Source organism: Danaus plexippus, assembly GCF_018135715.1.
Source record: "Danaus plexippus chromosome 13 unlocalized genomic scaffold, MEX_DaPlex mxdp_15, whole genome shotgun sequence".
NCBI lineage: Eukaryota > Metazoa > Arthropoda > Insecta > Lepidoptera > Nymphalidae > Danaus > Danaus plexippus.
The window spans coordinates 3,173,351-3,192,108 of record NW_026869849.1 but is presented as its reverse complement, the minus strand read 5'-3'; the positions used below and the strand labels follow the sequence as shown (position 1 = coordinate 3,192,108).

At 32.5% G+C, this 18,758-nt stretch overlaps 2 protein-coding genes across 4 annotated transcripts; one reads left to right on the top strand and one right to left on the bottom strand.

Annotated features, from left to right (window-relative positions):
* LOC116769969 (uncharacterized) lies at positions 1–6,032 on the bottom strand. Of its 3 annotated transcripts, XR_009753630.1 has the most exons (18): positions 5,710–6,032; positions 5,410–5,636; positions 5,131–5,193; positions 4,839–5,053; positions 4,476–4,755; positions 4,278–4,399; positions 3,934–4,197; positions 3,730–3,857; positions 3,381–3,429; positions 3,212–3,304; positions 3,089–3,127; positions 2,979–3,020; positions 2,735–2,896; positions 2,341–2,532; positions 1,942–2,273; positions 1,624–1,679; positions 650–794; positions 1–97 (listed from the first exon to the last, which is right to left on the bottom strand). XR_009753630.1 is itself a non-coding variant. In XM_061527718.1 (17 exons), the coding sequence occupies exons 1-17, from the start codon at positions 5,990–5,992 to the stop codon at positions 74–76; spliced, it is 2,571 nt and encodes an 856-aa protein (XP_061383702.1). In that variant the 5' UTR covers positions 5,993–6,032; the 3' UTR covers positions 1–73. The 3 variants fall into 3 exon arrangements, 1 of the variants encoding a protein (XP_061383702.1); XR_009753631.1 differs by lacking the exon at positions 2,735–2,896; XM_061527718.1 differs by lacking the exon at positions 650–794.
* Positions 6,033–6,946: 914 nt separating this feature from the next.
* Positions 6,947–18,530, top strand: LOC116770121 (HEAT repeat-containing protein 6). The gene is made up of 16 exons (XM_061527794.1): positions 6,947–7,267; positions 7,338–7,586; positions 7,728–7,991; positions 8,129–8,329; positions 8,592–8,867; positions 9,218–9,426; positions 9,815–10,041; positions 10,136–10,452; positions 10,750–10,957; positions 11,243–11,406; positions 12,245–12,367; positions 12,762–12,886; positions 15,161–15,248; positions 16,612–16,836; positions 17,234–17,443; positions 17,808–18,530. Exons 1-16 carry the CDS (start codon positions 7,121–7,123, stop codon positions 18,063–18,065), a joined length of 3,291 nt encoding a protein of 1,096 aa, XP_061383778.1. The 5' UTR covers positions 6,947–7,120; the 3' UTR covers positions 18,066–18,530.
* Positions 18,531–18,758: the final 228 nt, after the last annotated feature.

Here is an 18,758-nt window from a genome sequence, read left to right as displayed (position 1 = left end):
TGGTTTTTATTAATTGAAATCTAACAAAAAATAATTTATGCAATAGGAATAAACAAACTAGTACAGCTCGTCGTTAAATGTTGGTGGGATTCGATACCTGAAAATATAGAAAGTACATTAAATTTCTTGTACTCATAGTTCCAGGCATTACTCCTTTTAAAGTGTCTCATATCACATGTCTCAGATCTACAAGATACTACTTAAGAAAAAAAAATATAATGTTACAAGTGGCGCCACCCGTGCCGTACTAAATATAATGAACTATAATTCTTAGAATTATTTTTATGTAATTAATAACAAATTAATATACCTGTGGATATTTCCGGGAAAAAATTATGGGAACCTCAGACTAAGTTTTAGTTATATAGTAAAAATATAAATAGCTAAATATATTGAATCCAATAGTTGCAATTATTAATAATTAATCATAGTAATGGCAACATTTGGGTATCACAAGTTGATATTTCAAAGTTATAAATACTGGCTTCGGTCATTTTGGACATTACTAGAATAATGGCCGAACATCTTAATGTTCTTAAATTAAGACTGAAATTTACCTCGACAATAATGTAATTGAAACTTGAGACATGTTTTCTACATAAAAAATCTACATTTTTTAACTCATAAATAGTAATTGATACTAAAATACCTGAAATTAAATATTGTTGATGAGACAATTAACCCTTTAACCGCTTAGGTCGGATTGATACAAGTATTTTCGGGTCCATTCCGCCAGGGTCATATATTTACGACCATATACCACTGCTGGTTTCATCTTTTTTTATTTTATGGCTCTGCGTTATATTAAAAATATATTCCCATTAGTTTAATAGTCATCATTCACAACTTCACGTGAACCTTTTAATTAGAAGTTTAATTTTTATTTAATTAGCAATATTTGTTTCGAATGATTTGAGAGAAAGTAAATTTTAAAGTAAAGTAAAACGGCTCGTTTAGATTGAAAAAACAGCAGCGACTGATTAACTTTATTTGTAAAAAGAAAGAGGGTATGACATTTGGTGACATACAACAAAGATGACATGAAACACAAATCTCATAGATGGCGCTACTAGCTACAAATATTACTTAGATATTTTGTTTAGATACAATATAATAACATAAAGAGAAATGTAGGTTACATGTTTAGGTACTAATGTTATTAATGGGTCCTGTTCCACGATCGAAATAACGACCACTTCTGGCGTCAATACTGTGGAACTGCCGTTTGGTGTTAGTTGCGTAGTGTTGTAGTGTTGATATCGATGAACTTCTGTATGTATGTATTGATATAGCAGTTTTTAACTACGATTGTGTGAAAAATCATTGTGAATAAGTAAATAGTTCAAGATCTTTCTCTTCATAAACAACCGCAAGTGAAATTATATAGGTAGATGTCGTCATGGAATTTCGACCAAGAAAACTAGCCTTTCACATCCCTATTTGTTCGAGGTATCTTGTTTTTGATTCACTGTGTCAAGCGATGAGATTACAAATGATATGAAGTCAGGCGGTTAAAGGGTTAAAAAAGTTCCGATTACGATTGCGTATAAAATAAATTTTGGTTAATGAAAAAATTACTTGAAGTCAATGAATAGGAAATAGATTAAGATTAAAATTACTTACGTCACTCATTGAATAGAGAGGTGTATCGCCTGGTAAACGTAATCCGTGTAACGATTCTACAATATAAGAAAAGCTTAGGTTTATAAGCGGAAAAGAGCCGTATACATTTAGTTCACTATCATTCGAATTTAAATGAATTTTTTTAATTCTTTTTCTTGTTGATTACATTGGGTACCTATATTTTCACAACTCTGTATAAACAAGCTAAACATATATCAAGTTAGTTTCGTCTCATATGAAATCGACATTAAGCAAATAGTTTAAAACGCGATTTTTTCTGTTAGCATCCGCATCTAAAGATAAGAATATTATATTCACCATTTTTCTTGGCCAGTTCATTACTATATTTTTGATTCCTTTGCTGGTACTCGGAGACAGTCATCGAAGGACGTGTTTTCGCGAACTCGATGCTTCGTATGGAATTCTCAATCCTTTGCTCTATCTGATCGATTGTTTTTACGTAATCTGATGATATCTTTCTCGCTGCTTTTCTCCCGTGTTGTATATTAAGTACTTGCTCGTAGGAGCTTTTGTCCACCGTGATGGACGGACGGAAATGGGACTCCTTTGAATATTCCTCGTAATATTTCACACGATTCAATGGTGATGCGGTAAAGAGGAAATTCTTCTGCGACACTTTGGTAATTGGTCTAAAGAAAAAATATTTTTGTTGTATATAAAATACATTCTACTACTTAGTAATAAAGAGTAACATACTTGTAATCCTTAAGCGTTATGGCACTTTCGTCTTCAATAGCTATATTATCGTACAGACGAGTGAGGGCAGATTGTCTTCTGACTTGTGTATCAGACTCCGTGAGTTCTGTGGCTCTCACAAAACCCGTTGGTCTACGATTTGGTTTCGTTCCAGTCTGGGTGGCGATAGCTGATTCCGCTATACGTACTTTGCTAGGAATAGAGTTAATAAATAGAATTATAAGTTTATAGTCTTCTTCGCTTATGTGAAGGCTGCTGTATAGTTTCTTGTAAGGTTCCTGATAGAAATCGGAAAATTTGAATTAATATATATAAATAAATATGAAAAATTATATTTAGGATGTATGTTTTATTTCACTGTATAGCTTTTGTACATGAACATTCAAACTTTTACCGAGACACAAATTCGTCTTCTTCTTGTTCGGCGGTTTCGTCCATGCCTATTCTATATTTTGAATGTATTTTTTCTATGTCTTCCATTCTAACAAAACCAGTTTGTCTCCTTTTTATTTTCATCGGTTCTTTTCTATAGGCTGGCAGACTTAATGAGACTTTTCTATTAAAAAAAAATAAATAAAGAAAAAAAAAATACACAAAAATCTGATACTTTGTAATGTAAATGCTTAATTAAATCTTACTTTTCATTGCCTTCCCTTGCTCGATGATCCATGGAGGCTAGTCTATAAAAAATTGTAAAATATTTAAAAAAGAAATTATTAATTTTACTGTACAAAAAACGAAATCTTACCTAAATCTTCGTAACTCCTCGTCAGTTATTAGCTCCGATCTGAAGATATAGTGATATATATTGTAACTTCCATTCAAAAATCTAACGTGGATTCACAAGATTATTAAAAATACTAAAACTTACTTTCTGGTACCTTCAAAAATATTATATTTTCCATAGCCCCTTGCTATGTTTCTTATAACATCACCAGCGAAACTCACTCGGTCTACATTAAGTCTAAATCAGAAAAATTAAATCATAGTCACAAATAATCAATGGAATCAAAGAAAATAAAATAAGATGTCCATCTTACTTGATATATCTTTTTATTTCTTGTTCATCGTCTTCTGACAACGATTCGACTGAAATAGGTTTTATAGTTACTTTTTATATCTTTTCGATGATGTGCATCAGCAAATAATATTAATTAATGATAATTTAGACCGTCAAAATTGTCAACAGATATAGTACCGTATTTGCCAGTAATCATGTATTTTATATATTTTATCAATTTATCTCATTTCTATGAAAAAATGAGATTGTAAAAACAACTTTTTGTTTAAAAGAATAACAATAACAAAGACTGATATATAACTTTATTAAGTCAATACCAAAATGGATCGTTCATTATTGTTATACCTAATCAATATCTCCATTCTTACCCGAGCTTACTTCAGACTCTATGTCGAACTGATACATCTCGGATACGAAAGATAAGTGTTTCGCTATTATCTTCTTCGGAGGATGGTGTTGTAGGTCACTTTCGAGGCAATAATCACCTTTTAAAAATCTGTAAAAGTATTCGAGTAATAAAGTTAATGTTGCTTCCTCATAGTGTTAAGTTTCTTAATGTTTTGCTTACTGACTTCTTTAAGTCATAAGTGGAATCAACTTCATCGGGATAAGGAACATCTGTGAGTGGTATGTAAAACGGTTTTTCTGGCTTCACGACTAAGCTCTCCGTTTTCAAGGACACGTGCTGGTACGAGGACTCCTCGGGCTCATATTCGTATACTTCCACGTCAAAATCATTATTAACTTGATGTGCTTCGCTCACCATCGACGACGCTCTGCTAGTTGTTAACTGACTCGTCCGTAATTTTTCAATTTCTTCTTTTTTACGAATAAATCTTTATGGAATTATAAAAAAAAAATTTCGTAATGTTCAATATAATCATATTAAAAAATATCACCGATTTAAAAATTATACCTTTCAGTGGCACGTATATTTTTTCCATCGTCTTTTAATTCCTTCGATTCACCTTCTCCTTCCATTTCTTCTTTTGCTATGAGTCTCAGTTCCAGTTCCAAGAAAAGTCTTTCCATTAAATTCTATGTAGATAAAAGTTTGAACATCATATATACACAAGTTTAATAGTAAAGTAGGAATAGATGTAATAGAAATTACCTCGTACAACATTTCACCTAATAAATTCAAATCTTCTATATGGCCATCTATATATTCGTTAGTATTTTTGTTAATTCTTATATCGTGGCATTCTAAATTTAAAATCCCAGCATCATGAATGTATATACAATAGTCTGGTGATTCATAGAAGGTTGGAACAGATTCGATCTTCTTCAAAGTTAACTCTCCGTCTATAAGCTGTCCGAACGCTACATATTTGTGAGCCATCCAAAGCGCCGGTTGTAGTAGTACAAAGAATTGCGTTGAACAGTCTTTATGCCTTAAAATTATGGAAATATTTAGAAATTAAAGTTCAATAAACTAAAATATGTATATGGTAATATTCAATAAACATATATTAACCTTCCATCGTTAGCCATACAAAGAACACCTCGCCTGTCATGAGGTACAATAAAATTTTCACAATCCAAATCTGTGGATTTAAGACCAAAACCTCCACATTGAATCCAGCCATCTTTAACGATGCGGTGTATGGGAGTTCCTTTGTAGCCGCCCTTATTTGTCTGACATAGTCGTAGGAAATTTTCGCAAGTGTATGGTACTAAATCTGAATAAAGCTAAGAAGAAAATTCATAAAAATAATACTCAAATAATTTTATACATTACAATTAGATTATCTCAAAATCTGTCTTACCATAAAAATTAACGTTCCTACATGTACAAAATTTATTGTTATATGCATATAAACGCAGGGTCGCTGGAAATCGTTTAAATAATGTTAAACTAAAAACTTACAAAAATTGTGACCGAGAGGTCTTTACGATTCAACGAATACCTACAGTTCTCGAAATTTGAAGATAAATTTCACAAAATTTATGGGTCGTCTCAAACAGTTTACAAATTAGAAACACGCCAAAACAAACGTCAAACTAACGTTTAGGACATATATATTGAAAAATTAGACGTAACTTACTCCAGAACCTCTGATAAAATCAACAAAATTGTTAACGCCCTCCTTATAATAATCTACATTTAATCTGTAATGGTATCTTGACTCGATGACTTCTCTTAGTTCCTTTTCACCGCCAAGAAATTTATCGTTAAGAATAACTGCGACTTGGCTCTGTAGACAATAAGCTAATTCACCATATTTTATTTTAATATCCTTCCATACTTGCGGCCATTCCACCGTTGTGACCCCTAAAATATTTTTTTCTAGATTAATACGTGCCTTACTAACATACTCAAACTCCTATGTTTTAGTAATGCTTACCACGAATTTCGGGAGCGTCAAATACTTTCCAACGATATTTATGTAAGTCTTTAAGCAGTTTCTCACAGTAAATAAATTCCTTCGTCACTCTATTGCCAATTATTTTGAACCTAGCACGGTCCTCATTGGGTATCTCAACTTTTTTCTCAGGATATTCTGGATTATTTACCGAGTTGTGAGCTTGGTGGAAATTGTCTCGATGAACATTTTTGATCAGTTTTTCCCATGGATGGTATAATCCACGCCTTCTTTCATTATTTATTGTCTTTGTTAGCAAAGCCATAATAAAATATTAAAAAATAAAATTATAGTGCCACTTGGACATTATTTTACAAACAATATTTTTGACATTATCAATATTATGTGTCAATAAATATATATTTAATAATGGAATAATTAAAATTAACTTTTAATATTTAATATCTATTTTTATTCAAAGTATTAGGTACCTATGTATATCAAAGAGTCAATAAATTTACCGGTCTTTTTCAAAAATTCTAAAAAAGGGGCCAACAAAGGTTTCAGACAAGTTATTAGTACGTGTTCAAAACCATATAGAGCTATACTTAAAATGTTACCAATAACCCTAGTTTATTGACACCGATTGATTGCTATCGGTATCAGCGATATATTGAAGAAAAAAGATTTTTATAAAAAATAAATGGTTAATTTATTGTTTATTTGCTACTTTCCGCACCTCCAATTGTTTTATACTTAATCATAGGAATTATTTTTAAAAGTTAACCGTTTTTTGAAGCTAATCAATTTTACTAAATTTTCTAATGAATTTTTCATATTATTCTAATCCACTTAAACGAAAGTTAATATTTTAAAGGGATATTTAGTTACGATTGGATGTTATAACAACATTAAATAATTTTAGGACCTCTACACTACTCAAGAATTGTTAGAATATGGCATATTTATAAGCGCAGGCTGTTTGAATTCAAACCTCACCGGCCTCGGAGCAGGGGTCAAAGTTAAAAAGTGAAGTGAAGTTACTGATACTGTTCATTTACCCTACTTGTTTAATATTAGAATATGAAAATCTGTAAAAGTCATTTATTTGTGGTGACTGATTTTAGATATTTTTTTTCAATGGTTCGTTGAATTTCAGAAGATTCAGATTTTTTTTTATGTGCATTGAGATGACTTTGACAGGCGTTTAGATGTCAAGATAAATTCTTTACATTTTTCCAATCATTGACAATTTACACTTTGTGACAGTTTTTCAAATTTGACACCTGTCTTTTCGAGTTGTCAGGACATATTAGTAATGAAAACATGTTACTTTAAAGTGCTCTAATATATAAACTTTTAACATTTACTAACTGGTAGCAGTTAGAAAAAGTTAAAAAGAATTTAAATATTCAAATAACTTCAACACAACATCAATAAACCTAATGGCAAAATGAATGTCTTCGAACAATTCTCACAACTCTCGGAAGAACTCTGTAGTCATCTATATTTAAAAGAGTATGATAAAAGCGACATAAATGTTTTAATAGATGAACTTAATGCGAAGCCTTATAATTCAAATTTATTTGTCCGCAAAGAGGTAAAGTTAATAAAATTGAAATAATATTCACTTCTTTACAGACAGCTAAGTCAGGATTTTATTATTTCAGGATGCCGCTGCGCTGGTGACCTCATTATGTTTCAATATCAAACCTGTTGATGAATTTCTGTCAACTAAGACATCACATTTGATAAACAGTCTAGTCACCAAACAAAGTCTTAAATTTGGCTATGATTTCTTATTTAAAGTAGTAGCTTGGCATATTGAATGCATAAAAACATGTTCAGATATCATATTACCTGATATTCTTCATAACCTCCAGTGCATATTGCAAACAAACCCACAAAGTGGTAGTAAGGTTTGTAACTTTTGATATAAGTAAAGTAAACTAATATTAAAAACCCACATTTTATTTAAGATTTTATTTATATTTCTAAAACTAAATATAAATATTTTGTGGTTTAATTATTATAGTCCTATAAAAACTTTTAATTTTCAGTTTATTAATGAACTTATTGGTAACCAAGGCCTCCTTGTGAGTATAATTAACAATGTGAAACAAAGGGATATGAATAAACAAAATTCATTACAAATATCTTTGATAGCACTGAAATGTATCTCATGCTTGTTAACCATTGATGAAAATAAATTTAATGATGAAAAATACATAAGTCTAGATATTAAGGAGCATTTAACACAGGTTGTTATAGAATTTTTAATGAAAGATTATTCTAAGTCTCAAGATGAGTCTATGTACTGTAAAGTAAGTCGATTACTGTATTTATTCATGTTGGTACTAAACATATATCAAATCTGTTCTATTTTGTATGTGTAAAGTCCAGGATTATTAAAACGATTATAGCTGAACATTTTTGAGCATGTTTTTTCAATGTGTTTTAGGTTGTGATATCTGGCTTGAGAGTTCTATCTTACATATACTTTAATGACTCCAGTGTGAACCTATCAATGCCAGAGATTATAGGTATTTGCCGGTATTTCATTCTATATGCTCTTATAGTACAAGGACGTCCGGATAGAATTATGCCATCTCAGCAAACTATAGCAGCTGAACCTGTGAAAATACAACCAAAAGGGGGGAAAGTATGAACATCATATATTACTCTACAGTTAATGACCCTTTAACTACTGAAGTGATGTAAATTATCATTTATATATTATAGTTCATGTTAAATTTGGTCAGTAATAAAATAAAAAAATTAGTAAGATTAAATTAATCAACTATAAGTAAAGTAAGAAACAGGAAGAACATATTGTGGAGGTTGAAGGTTTAAATCCTGTTTCCGCTGACAAATTGTTGATTCTATATTCGAAAATTTTAATTTTAATTCAAATAATTTTTCAGAAACAAAAAATCCGAAAACACAGGAACAACGCAATCGAGAGTCTAAAGAAAGAAATACCCGTATCAGATCGCAGTTTAATGAAGGATGTCAAAAGCTTTGACAGTTCATATAAACCGGCCAGCGATTACTTGGAACCTCAGAAACCCAGATCCAGCTGGGTTTTAACGAGTGACAGTGATTTGTCAGATATAGAAAATGGTAGAGAAGCTAAACTGATAGCTCTAAGATCAAGAGTTAGACAGAGTGCAGCGAATCTCTTTCTTGTTGTCTTCAAGGTATGGGATATCATGATTTTGTCATTATATTGTGAGTGATTTATAGTAAATTTTTTAATCATGACTGGCATTAATGCTACATGCTATGGAAGAAATGTAGAAAAGCCAACGAAACAGTTTATATATGAACACAGTTTACATTATCATAGACGGACTGTATGTCTAGAGGCAACAAAGCTGTTATCCCTATGTGTATTAGTGTAAAAAAATATAGGAATTATATAAGACAAAAGTTTGGCAATGTAGGAAGATAGGAGTTGAGGCTACAAACATTCTTAAGTGACAAATATAATTCATCATATATACTTGATTCTATTTTTATTTTGATTTTCTAATAACAATTATTTTAGGTGAAAGAAAAACGTGATACATTTGGATATTGGTGGGCTCTCTTACCAGATTGTCCAGTGGATAACTGGCTTGGAGAGGAAAAGTCAAAGAAGACATTAGCTTATTGTGCAGTCGTAGACCCAGTAGCATCTAGCAGAGCAAGTGCCCTCAGTGTAATTTTAGCTTTATTGTCTGGATCCAGGAGTTATTTGGCCCAAGCTGAAACCAGGTAAGAGATTTTCTCAAAATACTGATCGTAAGTTCAAATGTATCTGTAACATAGGATGTTTATGTATACATATATAATATTAGGAATGTCTCTAAGAAAAAATTAAATAATAGCTTTTTGATGTATACATACGTAAAAGTGTTTCTTAACATTTTTGTTTATTTATCTGTTTGTTTCGGATAATCTCTTAAATGGTCGCAACGATGATAAAGAGATTTTTACTGACACATAACTAAAAGGTAGTAAGGAGTGACGTACACTACTTTTATTTATAAAATTTTGCTTATATAACTAGTAAAAAAATACCTATAAAGTCGCGGACGCAGCTAGTTAAAATTATTATCACTGGTCCAATATACTTATATAATGATGAAATTCTTTATTACAGCAAGAAAAACACATCATTTATTCCGTTTTCCGTGTCATTGGGATACATCATAACGTGCCTTCATAAAATTCTGATAAATATTCTGGAATGCGAGCGGAACCACGCGGTGATCATTGTAGCGTTGAAGTGTGCCGCCGCGCTAGTGCAAGCGACTCCGTACCATAAAATGCAGGAGGGTCTTATAAGTGGTATTGTTAGGTCCACTAGAAAGTTCTTAGTCCATAGAGGTCGGTAAAAATTATGCTATCCAATGTAATTAACTTTGATAGTATTATTGGAGTAGTGGAATTTTTTGGAGTTATCGTATTTGATATATTTCAGATGTTACCTTACAAGTAGCGTCCCTGGTGACAATAGGATGTGTCCTGTCAGTTGATCCCAAAGTAGAGGAAATATTGCAGGCCATGGAAAAGGACCAAGTATGTAATAAGTCGCAACAAAATATATTGAATAAGGAAAATGTGTCTTTGAACGATGAATGCGATGATTTCGAGGAGGGTTACTCTGACGATGAAATGTTTACCGCAGAAACGGTGAACGATAAGAGTGAGGAAGTGGACAAGTATTTGTTTAAGAGTTGGATTCTGGATATCTGTTTTAAAAATATGGGATGGCTGTTCAGGAGCAATGAGATTGTTGTGAGTATATCCCATACTTGCTATGTGTACAACGTTCGACTATTTGGTTGTTTTTTAAATTTGTTATGAAATAATAGAAATTAAATATGTCTACATACCAATATAGCGGAATTCGTGAATATAGCATATATTATGAAATAGTACTCTATCGAAAAATTCTATGGAGATTTCCTCGTTGAATTCCAAGTTTTTGTCAATATAACCTTGTTAAGTTTCATCGCTGTCCTACGGTCAGAAAAAAAATACAGATGTTTTATCTACGAGCGTTGGGATTACGTATTTTACTTTCTGTTCCAGAGCTGCAAGCCGTCAACGATACCTGTTATTCTGGAATCCTTGCAAGTCCTATCAGCGATAGCGTTCCATCACCTGGCAGATTTCCTCTCCTCCCACATAATGTTACTTGGTGATATATTGAAAGAGATGTTGAAACACGAACACCAAGACGTCGTGCTGCAGGCTGCGAGGACTATAAGTATAATTGGAGACGCGCTACAGAAACTAGGTATAACAGTTAGAAAACAGCGAAAACGAATAATATCATTAAATATGTATGCTGTCTATATTTTTACATATAAAATTTTCATAATTTATACCATATTTCATATTTATTAATATGTAGTGGACATGAAATGTTCCTTCAATTATTTTTTAAATATGAGTATAGTATTTTTAATATTAGTAACTTATCTTTCAATACACTATATTTAATTTTATCTTCATTGTAAACATTTAATGGTAAAGCAGAAAATATATATAGTAAAAGAACTAATATCCAACTACCCTCCAGAACAGCAAGATCTATCCCCACCGCTGAGTCACTGTGTGTACATGTGGGAGACTCTGCTGACGCCTCTATCGTTAGTACTACAGAACCACGACAACGCCCCCGCTAAAGCAGTCGTATGCGATTGTATCGCTAACATCGGTGAGAAGTGCTTCAAACAGATACCGGTGAATATAATTAAAAATATAATATTTTAATTATGAATTAAAATTATACCGTCTGTACAGCTAAGGACCTTTGCCTTTTGCCCGGACTATTGAATGAAGTGGAGAAAAAAGTTAATCTATACACGTACTTAAGCACAAAAATATATATTTATATATATTGGTCTGTTTAAAAAAGACTTGAAAACTAAGAATTTTTTATACAGCGTAGAAAACCTTTTAGTGTTAGATAGCCCTTTTATCAACGAAGACTATAAGTTGTATACTATCAAGGAGGCTACTAATTTATAGCAGAGTATTAAAAATGTTGGAAAAAATTATTAATACGAGGCAATATTAAATATAGATGTATAAAGTTAAATCCATTCGGAAAGCAAAAACACATTTTAGCCCGATTATAAAATGACGGCATAAATATACTTCATTTGTAAAGTTAAGCAAGACGATACGAATATTTACTGTGACATACCTTCAGAATTGTTTTGAATAGGAATTTATATTTCGTATCACCTATACAGACCGATTTTAATTGGTATCCGATAACATCGGATTGGCAAAAGCTTTCATATTTCTTTCAATATAAAGTCAAGACTGAAATTCGACGTAAAAACGCCACAGCATACCTTTATATTCTATAGTTACACTTTATTAAAGCTCCTCTTAGAAAAATCTTCACGATTCTAACTGTACAGTTCCGATTTTTTTAAATGCCACACCCTATTTTACGCATCCTGTATAGCGCTCAATGTTAGCGAGTCAACAGACTGTTAATATTAATATCTCTCGTTTTTTCTATTAGTTAGAAATATAGTCAGTAAACAGATGCTTCTGATATTTCCAGGATCGCAGCCAGCGTGTGTGCTGCGCCCTGCTGGTTGGTTCGTGCGGTGACGAGGAGGCGGGCGTCCGAGCGGCCGCGGTCAGGTCACTGGCTATGACCGTCATGTACCGCACGCTCAGGGAGGTGAGCTGGCAAAGACCACTGATAAATGTGTGTGAGTGGCTATGTATGTGTCATTATGCATTTAGTACACATGTGAGTTTGGTTTTCATCTAGTGATTGGTTTATGGCAGTGTGCGTGAATATGTGCGAGCGGACGTGTGTGTGCGTGCGTGTACGTGTGTGCCCATTCTCAGACTAAAGTGTAATTTTACCAGCGGTTCACTCCATGCATGTTCACACAACATTAATATTGAAGCTTTGTCTGCTTCAATGACTGCATTTGATTTGCTTCTATATACAAGAAAAACATCCCAACAGTTTAAGCTTTAAGGCGTCGCAATGGGAATGGAACCACAAAGTATTGTTTTATTTATAATAATTACATTTTGAATGTACATGTGTGTTCCGTGTATAGGATATTTGTTTCGTGAGCGACTGCGGTGAGAATATCTTGCGAGCGCTGGCTGAACCCACGGCGGTGGTGAGGACGAAGGCTGCCTGGGCGCTGGGCAACTTGAGCGACGCCCTCGTCTTAAACATGTTAGTGTACTACTCAAATATTCTCATATATTCTTATCTGAAATGTATATACGATGTTTTGTTTGGATACAACATGTATGTATAATGAGATCAAAGACGTTCGCATGTATTCATTTAAATGAAACTAATATTTTCTGATTACTACGAGTATTTTATTATTTTCAAAACTACATACTCCGGACGTTTAGGGACATTCGCATCTCGTGTGCTCGCGCTCACGGCTGCTGCAAAGTAACTGAAACGTCGGGAGGATGTAGTTTTCAAAATAATAAAGTAACGTTTAGAAATCCTTAAAAATTGGTTTCATTTATGTGTTATTATAATATACAATGATATCAGTATACAACGGTCTTCTTACGCATTCTCGTCTTCTCGTCGTCTCGTCTTCTTACACATTCTTAGAATTATAGAGCTAATATTTTTGTATAAATTTACGTGCCTTGTGCAATTTTATTGCGAAGTGATGTACCAATTGAAGATAATGGTGGAGTTAGAAGTGAAGTCTAAGATAATACGTTTCCGTTATTATGGAAGCTCTGTGTCTGTCTAGTCTAGTGCAGAACCTCAATAAACAGTACGTACACTACATACACATACACATACAAGCTCCATAGTTTGCGTAGTTTTTCAGTCGTAAATCTTCGCACAGTATGGTATAGCGTAGGTTACATAAATGGAAAAGCGAAATATTTAGTATTTAGTGTGACGATGTCAAACTTGTGCTAACCGTACACAGCTTAACAATAATTCGTATAATAAATTTAGCAAACTGACCGTATTGTATCTAATCTAATATAAATTTGATCAGCCTGTGAGGCTATACAGTTATGAATTAAATCTCAGTAAGTCTGTAAACATATCACTGCATATTATAAAAAAAGTCCCTCGCCGCGTCTGTCTGTCCGTCCGTTCGCGATAAACGGAAAAACTACTGCACCGATTATCAAACAGTTATCACCCCTCGATAGCGTGATTCTGGAGGAAGGTTTTAGTATATAATTTGTTAAGTTTTTGTATTTACTTGTGTGTACATTAACGATATTTGTTCAAGATGTCGGGAAAACATGAGCCGTCTGACAGCTTTTAACGAAAACACTGTCTAAAGTCTTTGAGATATAACAAAATTATATATGGCGGAATTGTGTATCTTATACAGGTCTACAGAAAAGTCCACGTTGGCATATGTCTATACCTTAAGGATAACATACTATATCCAATTAACAAATTTTAAAAATTGGCATTCCTAAAGCGTTTATTTGAAAGCTATTTACATAAAAACGGTATTAAGTCTTATAAAAATAATTTACTTCGTTTTCAAGCCTACATCAGTATGTTGGCTTGAAAACGAAGTAAATTATGTCTGTGACATCTGTAAGTTACTTTTTAAATCATTTAAACCGGGCGTATCATTTGAAAGTTATCACAATATAAGTTTAATAATTGTCAAAATTAAATAGGCTGTTTTATATTTTTTGTAAAGAGAAGCTGGGACTGGTATCTAGTACACTACAAAATCAGCTGTTTCTTTAAAAAAATTAATATTGTATGTAGTTATTGTAAAAATATTTCAAGGAAATAATATATTAATTCATATATTTAGCTAACGGTATTGAATATAGAATTACTACGATCCTATACTGAAAGTATGATAGTAATAATGTCAGGGTCATTCAATAATAGCGGCCCACACTTCTTTGGACTTTGACGTTTCATACAAACAGTCCATAGATATGATCAAACAGTCCATAGATATGATATATCATTATACTAGTGACGTCTTGACTGACACAATACATAAATTAGTTGTTTATTGCAGTTGAATTTGTCTGATTGAAACTGATGATTCTGTTTGCTTTAAATATCGTCATAGATTTTAAGTATTCAACGAGATATTTTCGTCAGACGCAAACATAAACAATAATTATATTGACATGCCCGAAATGACGACCGTGTTTGCTATTAAAAAAATACTTTTTAAGTTAGTTAAAATCGGAATAAGTACAACCAAAAACAGTTGTTTAAAATTTCATTAGATTAGATAATATTTTGGATCTAAACTATAATTATCATTAGATATTCGTTATGAATTTTAAATTATAAAAAAAAAATTCGTTTTTTAAAAATTTTCCAATTTATATGAAAATCCATACACCACATATGTACACGTACTGTCACAATTACTATTCACTTTTTTAATCCGACAGCGTAATGTGTCCATGTCTACATTTTACATTTTATTTATGGTAATTTAGTTTCTGAATTAACAATACACAGGGAAGACCCCGATATTGACGATATAGATGACGACTTGTTGCTCCGTCTGCTTGAGGTCAGCGTGCGGTGTGCGGATGATAATGATAAGGTTGGTAAATATTATGACAGAGGTACACTGGCATCTATACCAAAGTCGGGAACAAGCGAATAAGGGACCGTCCATTAAACACGTGAGGTTCGAAAGGGGGGAGGGGTATATATAAAATCACGAAATATCACAGAGGGGTGGGGAGTTGTAATAATATATCACGTGTATTTATTTTTTCGGGATTCTGTACCGAAAAGCGGCGTTCGTCTTTTTGGCCTCACGCTAACTTGCCAGCCAGCCAGCCAGCACATACCAGCAGTGTTCTTAGTACATCTGTACTAAGAAAAAAGCTAAGGCTCATGTGAATTCTTGTCATATGCAACCAATTCCGAGCAATAATACATGATAATGAGGTGTACAATGTTCGCCCTACCCGCATCCTCACGCGACGATCAAACCGTAGATCGAGAGAGATTCTCTGCGTAGTGCGAGAAAACGATGACGCCGAGTGGCTTGACGAAACGGATGTTGGTCTGCAACCAAGCGCTGTGCCAACATGTGACTGCCAAGATGCTCTATATCCAGTTATTGGTGCAGAGGAAAATCTGACGAACCCGTGGTCTGAGGATACTGCACATTATATCTGTCTACATTTAAACGTTATAATAATAATTATTGTTGTCTTTAATTTTCTATAATAAAATTAGATTATACCGAAAGCTGTATTTTATAAATATTTAAAAATAGTTACGAAATTGTGTAGTTACTAAAAAATACACGTGATAAAGGAAGGGTGGGCTTAGTCTTAAACCTCTATCTATCACTAAGGGAGAGGGAGGGTGAAAAAATGCTAAAAAAACCCTCACGCGATTAATGGACGGCCCCTACACGTATATAGCAATCTTACTCAAATAAATTTTAAACTATATGTATCGAACCGATAGGCGGTTCCTCGATACAACTTAGAGATAGAACAGTGTACGTCTGCCTTTATACAATACTTTTCGGCGTAGTATAAATATTACATATCTTGAGATCAAAGTGCGTATCTCGATAGTAAAATACAAATAATTAATGTGAAATACGCATTTAGGTTAAAGATATATTTATACTATATTAAAAAGCCAAAAATTAATTAGCCCTTTTTACGCAGTGGAAGATTCTAAAGCAATATTTTAATTTTCATATTATCTAGGTTCTGTCAAGGTCATTCTTAAATTATCATTAAAGAGACTTATTGTTAAAGCTTCAGAAATCACGAATACACTAATGTCTATATACTTGCATTACCTGTGGGGTATTGTGAAGGGTTTGAATGGTATACATATGGGACCAGTCCACAGTTAAACAATAATTATTATTAAGTTTTATATAGAAATAAAATACTACCAAAGTAATTATAACATCCATTTACCTTTTGTAGGTCAAAATGAGCGCCACCCGCGGCCTCGGCAATCTGTTGCGTTTGATCAAGAATAAGAATATACAACGATATCCGCAATTAAAGACCTTATGTGAGACGGCTATAGAGAAGCTTTTGGATTGCGCGTGTAAAGGCACCAATATGAAGGTCAGGTGGAACGCCTGTCACGCCCTCGGGAACTCTATGAAGAACGACGATCTGTTCACATGCTTTAACGGATGGCAGGTAATGGGGCTTTATATTAAAGACACCATGTATATTGTCAAATTATGATAACAACACCATGTATATTGTAATAGCAAATGGAACTCGATATTCCAAGTGTTCCAAATTCGAATACTGTTCGTGTCGATTAATCTTTCCTATTATACTTTCTATTCGAATTTAAATTGAAGTGTCAGCTCAACATTGATCTAGTTACTAAACTAAAAAAAAATATAAGGCAATAAACTATTATTGCCTTATATTTTTCTAATATCAATATTATTAATATAATTTTTGCCCTTATTTTATTGTATTTAATGTAATGGAAGTAACAACATTTGTAAAGGTAATTCAGCTCTAGCTTTTTATATCTGGTCCATATAAGATTATATTCAGTAATGACATCCACTTTCGACAGGGCAAAGTGTTCCCAAAGTTGTGTACTTTGACGCAAGACTGTAAGAATCTCAAAGTTAGGATAACAGCGGCGGTCGCACTGCGAGTGTCGCGTACGCATTGTGGTCAGTACTATGGCATGTTATGGAGGGGGGTAATGGCGGCCATGGAGAATGCAGCTAACGTTGACGATTACACGGAATACAGGCATAAGGATAATCTCGTTGAACAGGTGATAATAATTCATAATGTATTATAACACACAGCTTTAAAAAGCACAGATTATAATACTTAAAAAATTAATATATTTTTATAATCTGTAATACATATTTTCGAGAATATTCATCATAAAAACAAAGTGTGTATATAAATATTAAACATTAAGTTTGAAAATAAAAGATAACTTGTTTTAAATGAAAAAAAAATATATATTGGAGTGTTAAAATAAATACCTCTTATATATAATATAATTATTGTCTACGGTTACATAACAGGTAACTGTTGATATAAAATTATGTATTTTAAAATTAAAATTCATATTTATTATTCCGTATTAATTTAGTATTTACTTCATTATCTGTATTATCTTTGTACAGCTCTGCGTCACCTTGGCCCATCTGTGCTGTCTTCTAAAACTCCCTGACCTGGCGGACATATTGGATCCTCTAGTCTTCCACTTCGACTGCGCCAAATCTCTCTTCACACAGCTGCATCACAAACTACCGCCGGAAAATGTCTCCTATTCGAAAATATTGGAAGCCGCTAAATATGTAACGGTCGAATTAGTTCCAGAGAATGATACACAGTCCCAGACCGTCGGAATGTTACAGGAATTATTTATTTGGGATGTTTAAATATAATTAAGATAAGTTTTATATTTATATTCAAGAGATTTTTTTTAAGGGTACCTTGTTTTTTAAACTACCTTCATAATAAAAAAACGTAGGATAAAAAAATAACAAGAAATGTTAAATTTATTTTATATGTGAATTATGTGTTTAAAAAAATATATTTGTTTTAATTTTAATTTATTTTATATCTAACAAGATCTCTGTCGTAAGTCGCAGATAATAAATATTTTATTTTTTTCATTGTATATTAAACGTTTAAATTTTTACTTGGTTGTCGTAACCATTAAACGTGAACGTTTTACTTATAAAACATAATTCAAAGCAAATATACGACCTCTTTATTTGAAAAATTGTATATAATAAGCGATTAAGCGATAACTTATAATTTATTATCCAATGTAATGAATGGATTTTGTTTTGTTGCTTAATTATATTAAGTGGCAAGAATTATATGAAAATAAAATGATATTTTTTTTTATTTAATATATATATATATATTATAGCAAAGGTGGCAAACGAGCTGACGGTCTACTCGGGGGAGGGTGGTATATGTTATCTTTCCTTCCAATGACGGCGTTAGTGCCTTACCTAAAAATTTTAAATGGTATTCAAGACACAATTATTTTATCTGTTATAATATTGCTTAATCTGTACAAATTGAAGTGACGCTATTTTCTGTCAAGTAGCATTGTTGAT

What these genes read in the sequence shown, in the direction of transcription:
- LOC116769969 (XM_061527718.1), bottom strand. Translation starts at nt 5,992, where the DNA reads ATGGCTTTGCTAACAAAGACAATAAATAATGAAAGAAGGCGTGGATTA. An exon ending in ATTTTATCAGAGGTTCTGGA is followed by an intron (nt 5,194 to 5,409) that starts GTAAGTTACGTC and finishes AACGATTTCCAG; the next exon opens with CGACCCTGCGTTTATATGCA. An exon ending in GAAATAAAAAGATATATCAA is followed by an intron (nt 3,305 to 3,380) that starts GTAAGATGGACA and finishes TTTCTGATTTAG; the next exon opens with ACTTAATGTAGACCGAGTGA.
- LOC116770121 (XM_061527794.1), top strand. Translation starts at nt 7,121, where the DNA reads ATGAATGTCTTCGAACAATTCTCACAACTCTCGGAAGAACTCTGTAGT. An exon ending in GACGCCCTCGTCTTAAACAT is followed by an intron (nt 12,887 to 15,160) that starts GTTAGTGTACTA and finishes AACAATACACAG; the next exon opens with GGAAGACCCCGATATTGACG. An exon ending in GTGCGGATGATAATGATAAG is followed by an intron (nt 15,249 to 16,611) that starts GTTGGTAAATAT and finishes TACCTTTTGTAG; the next exon opens with GTCAAAATGAGCGCCACCCG.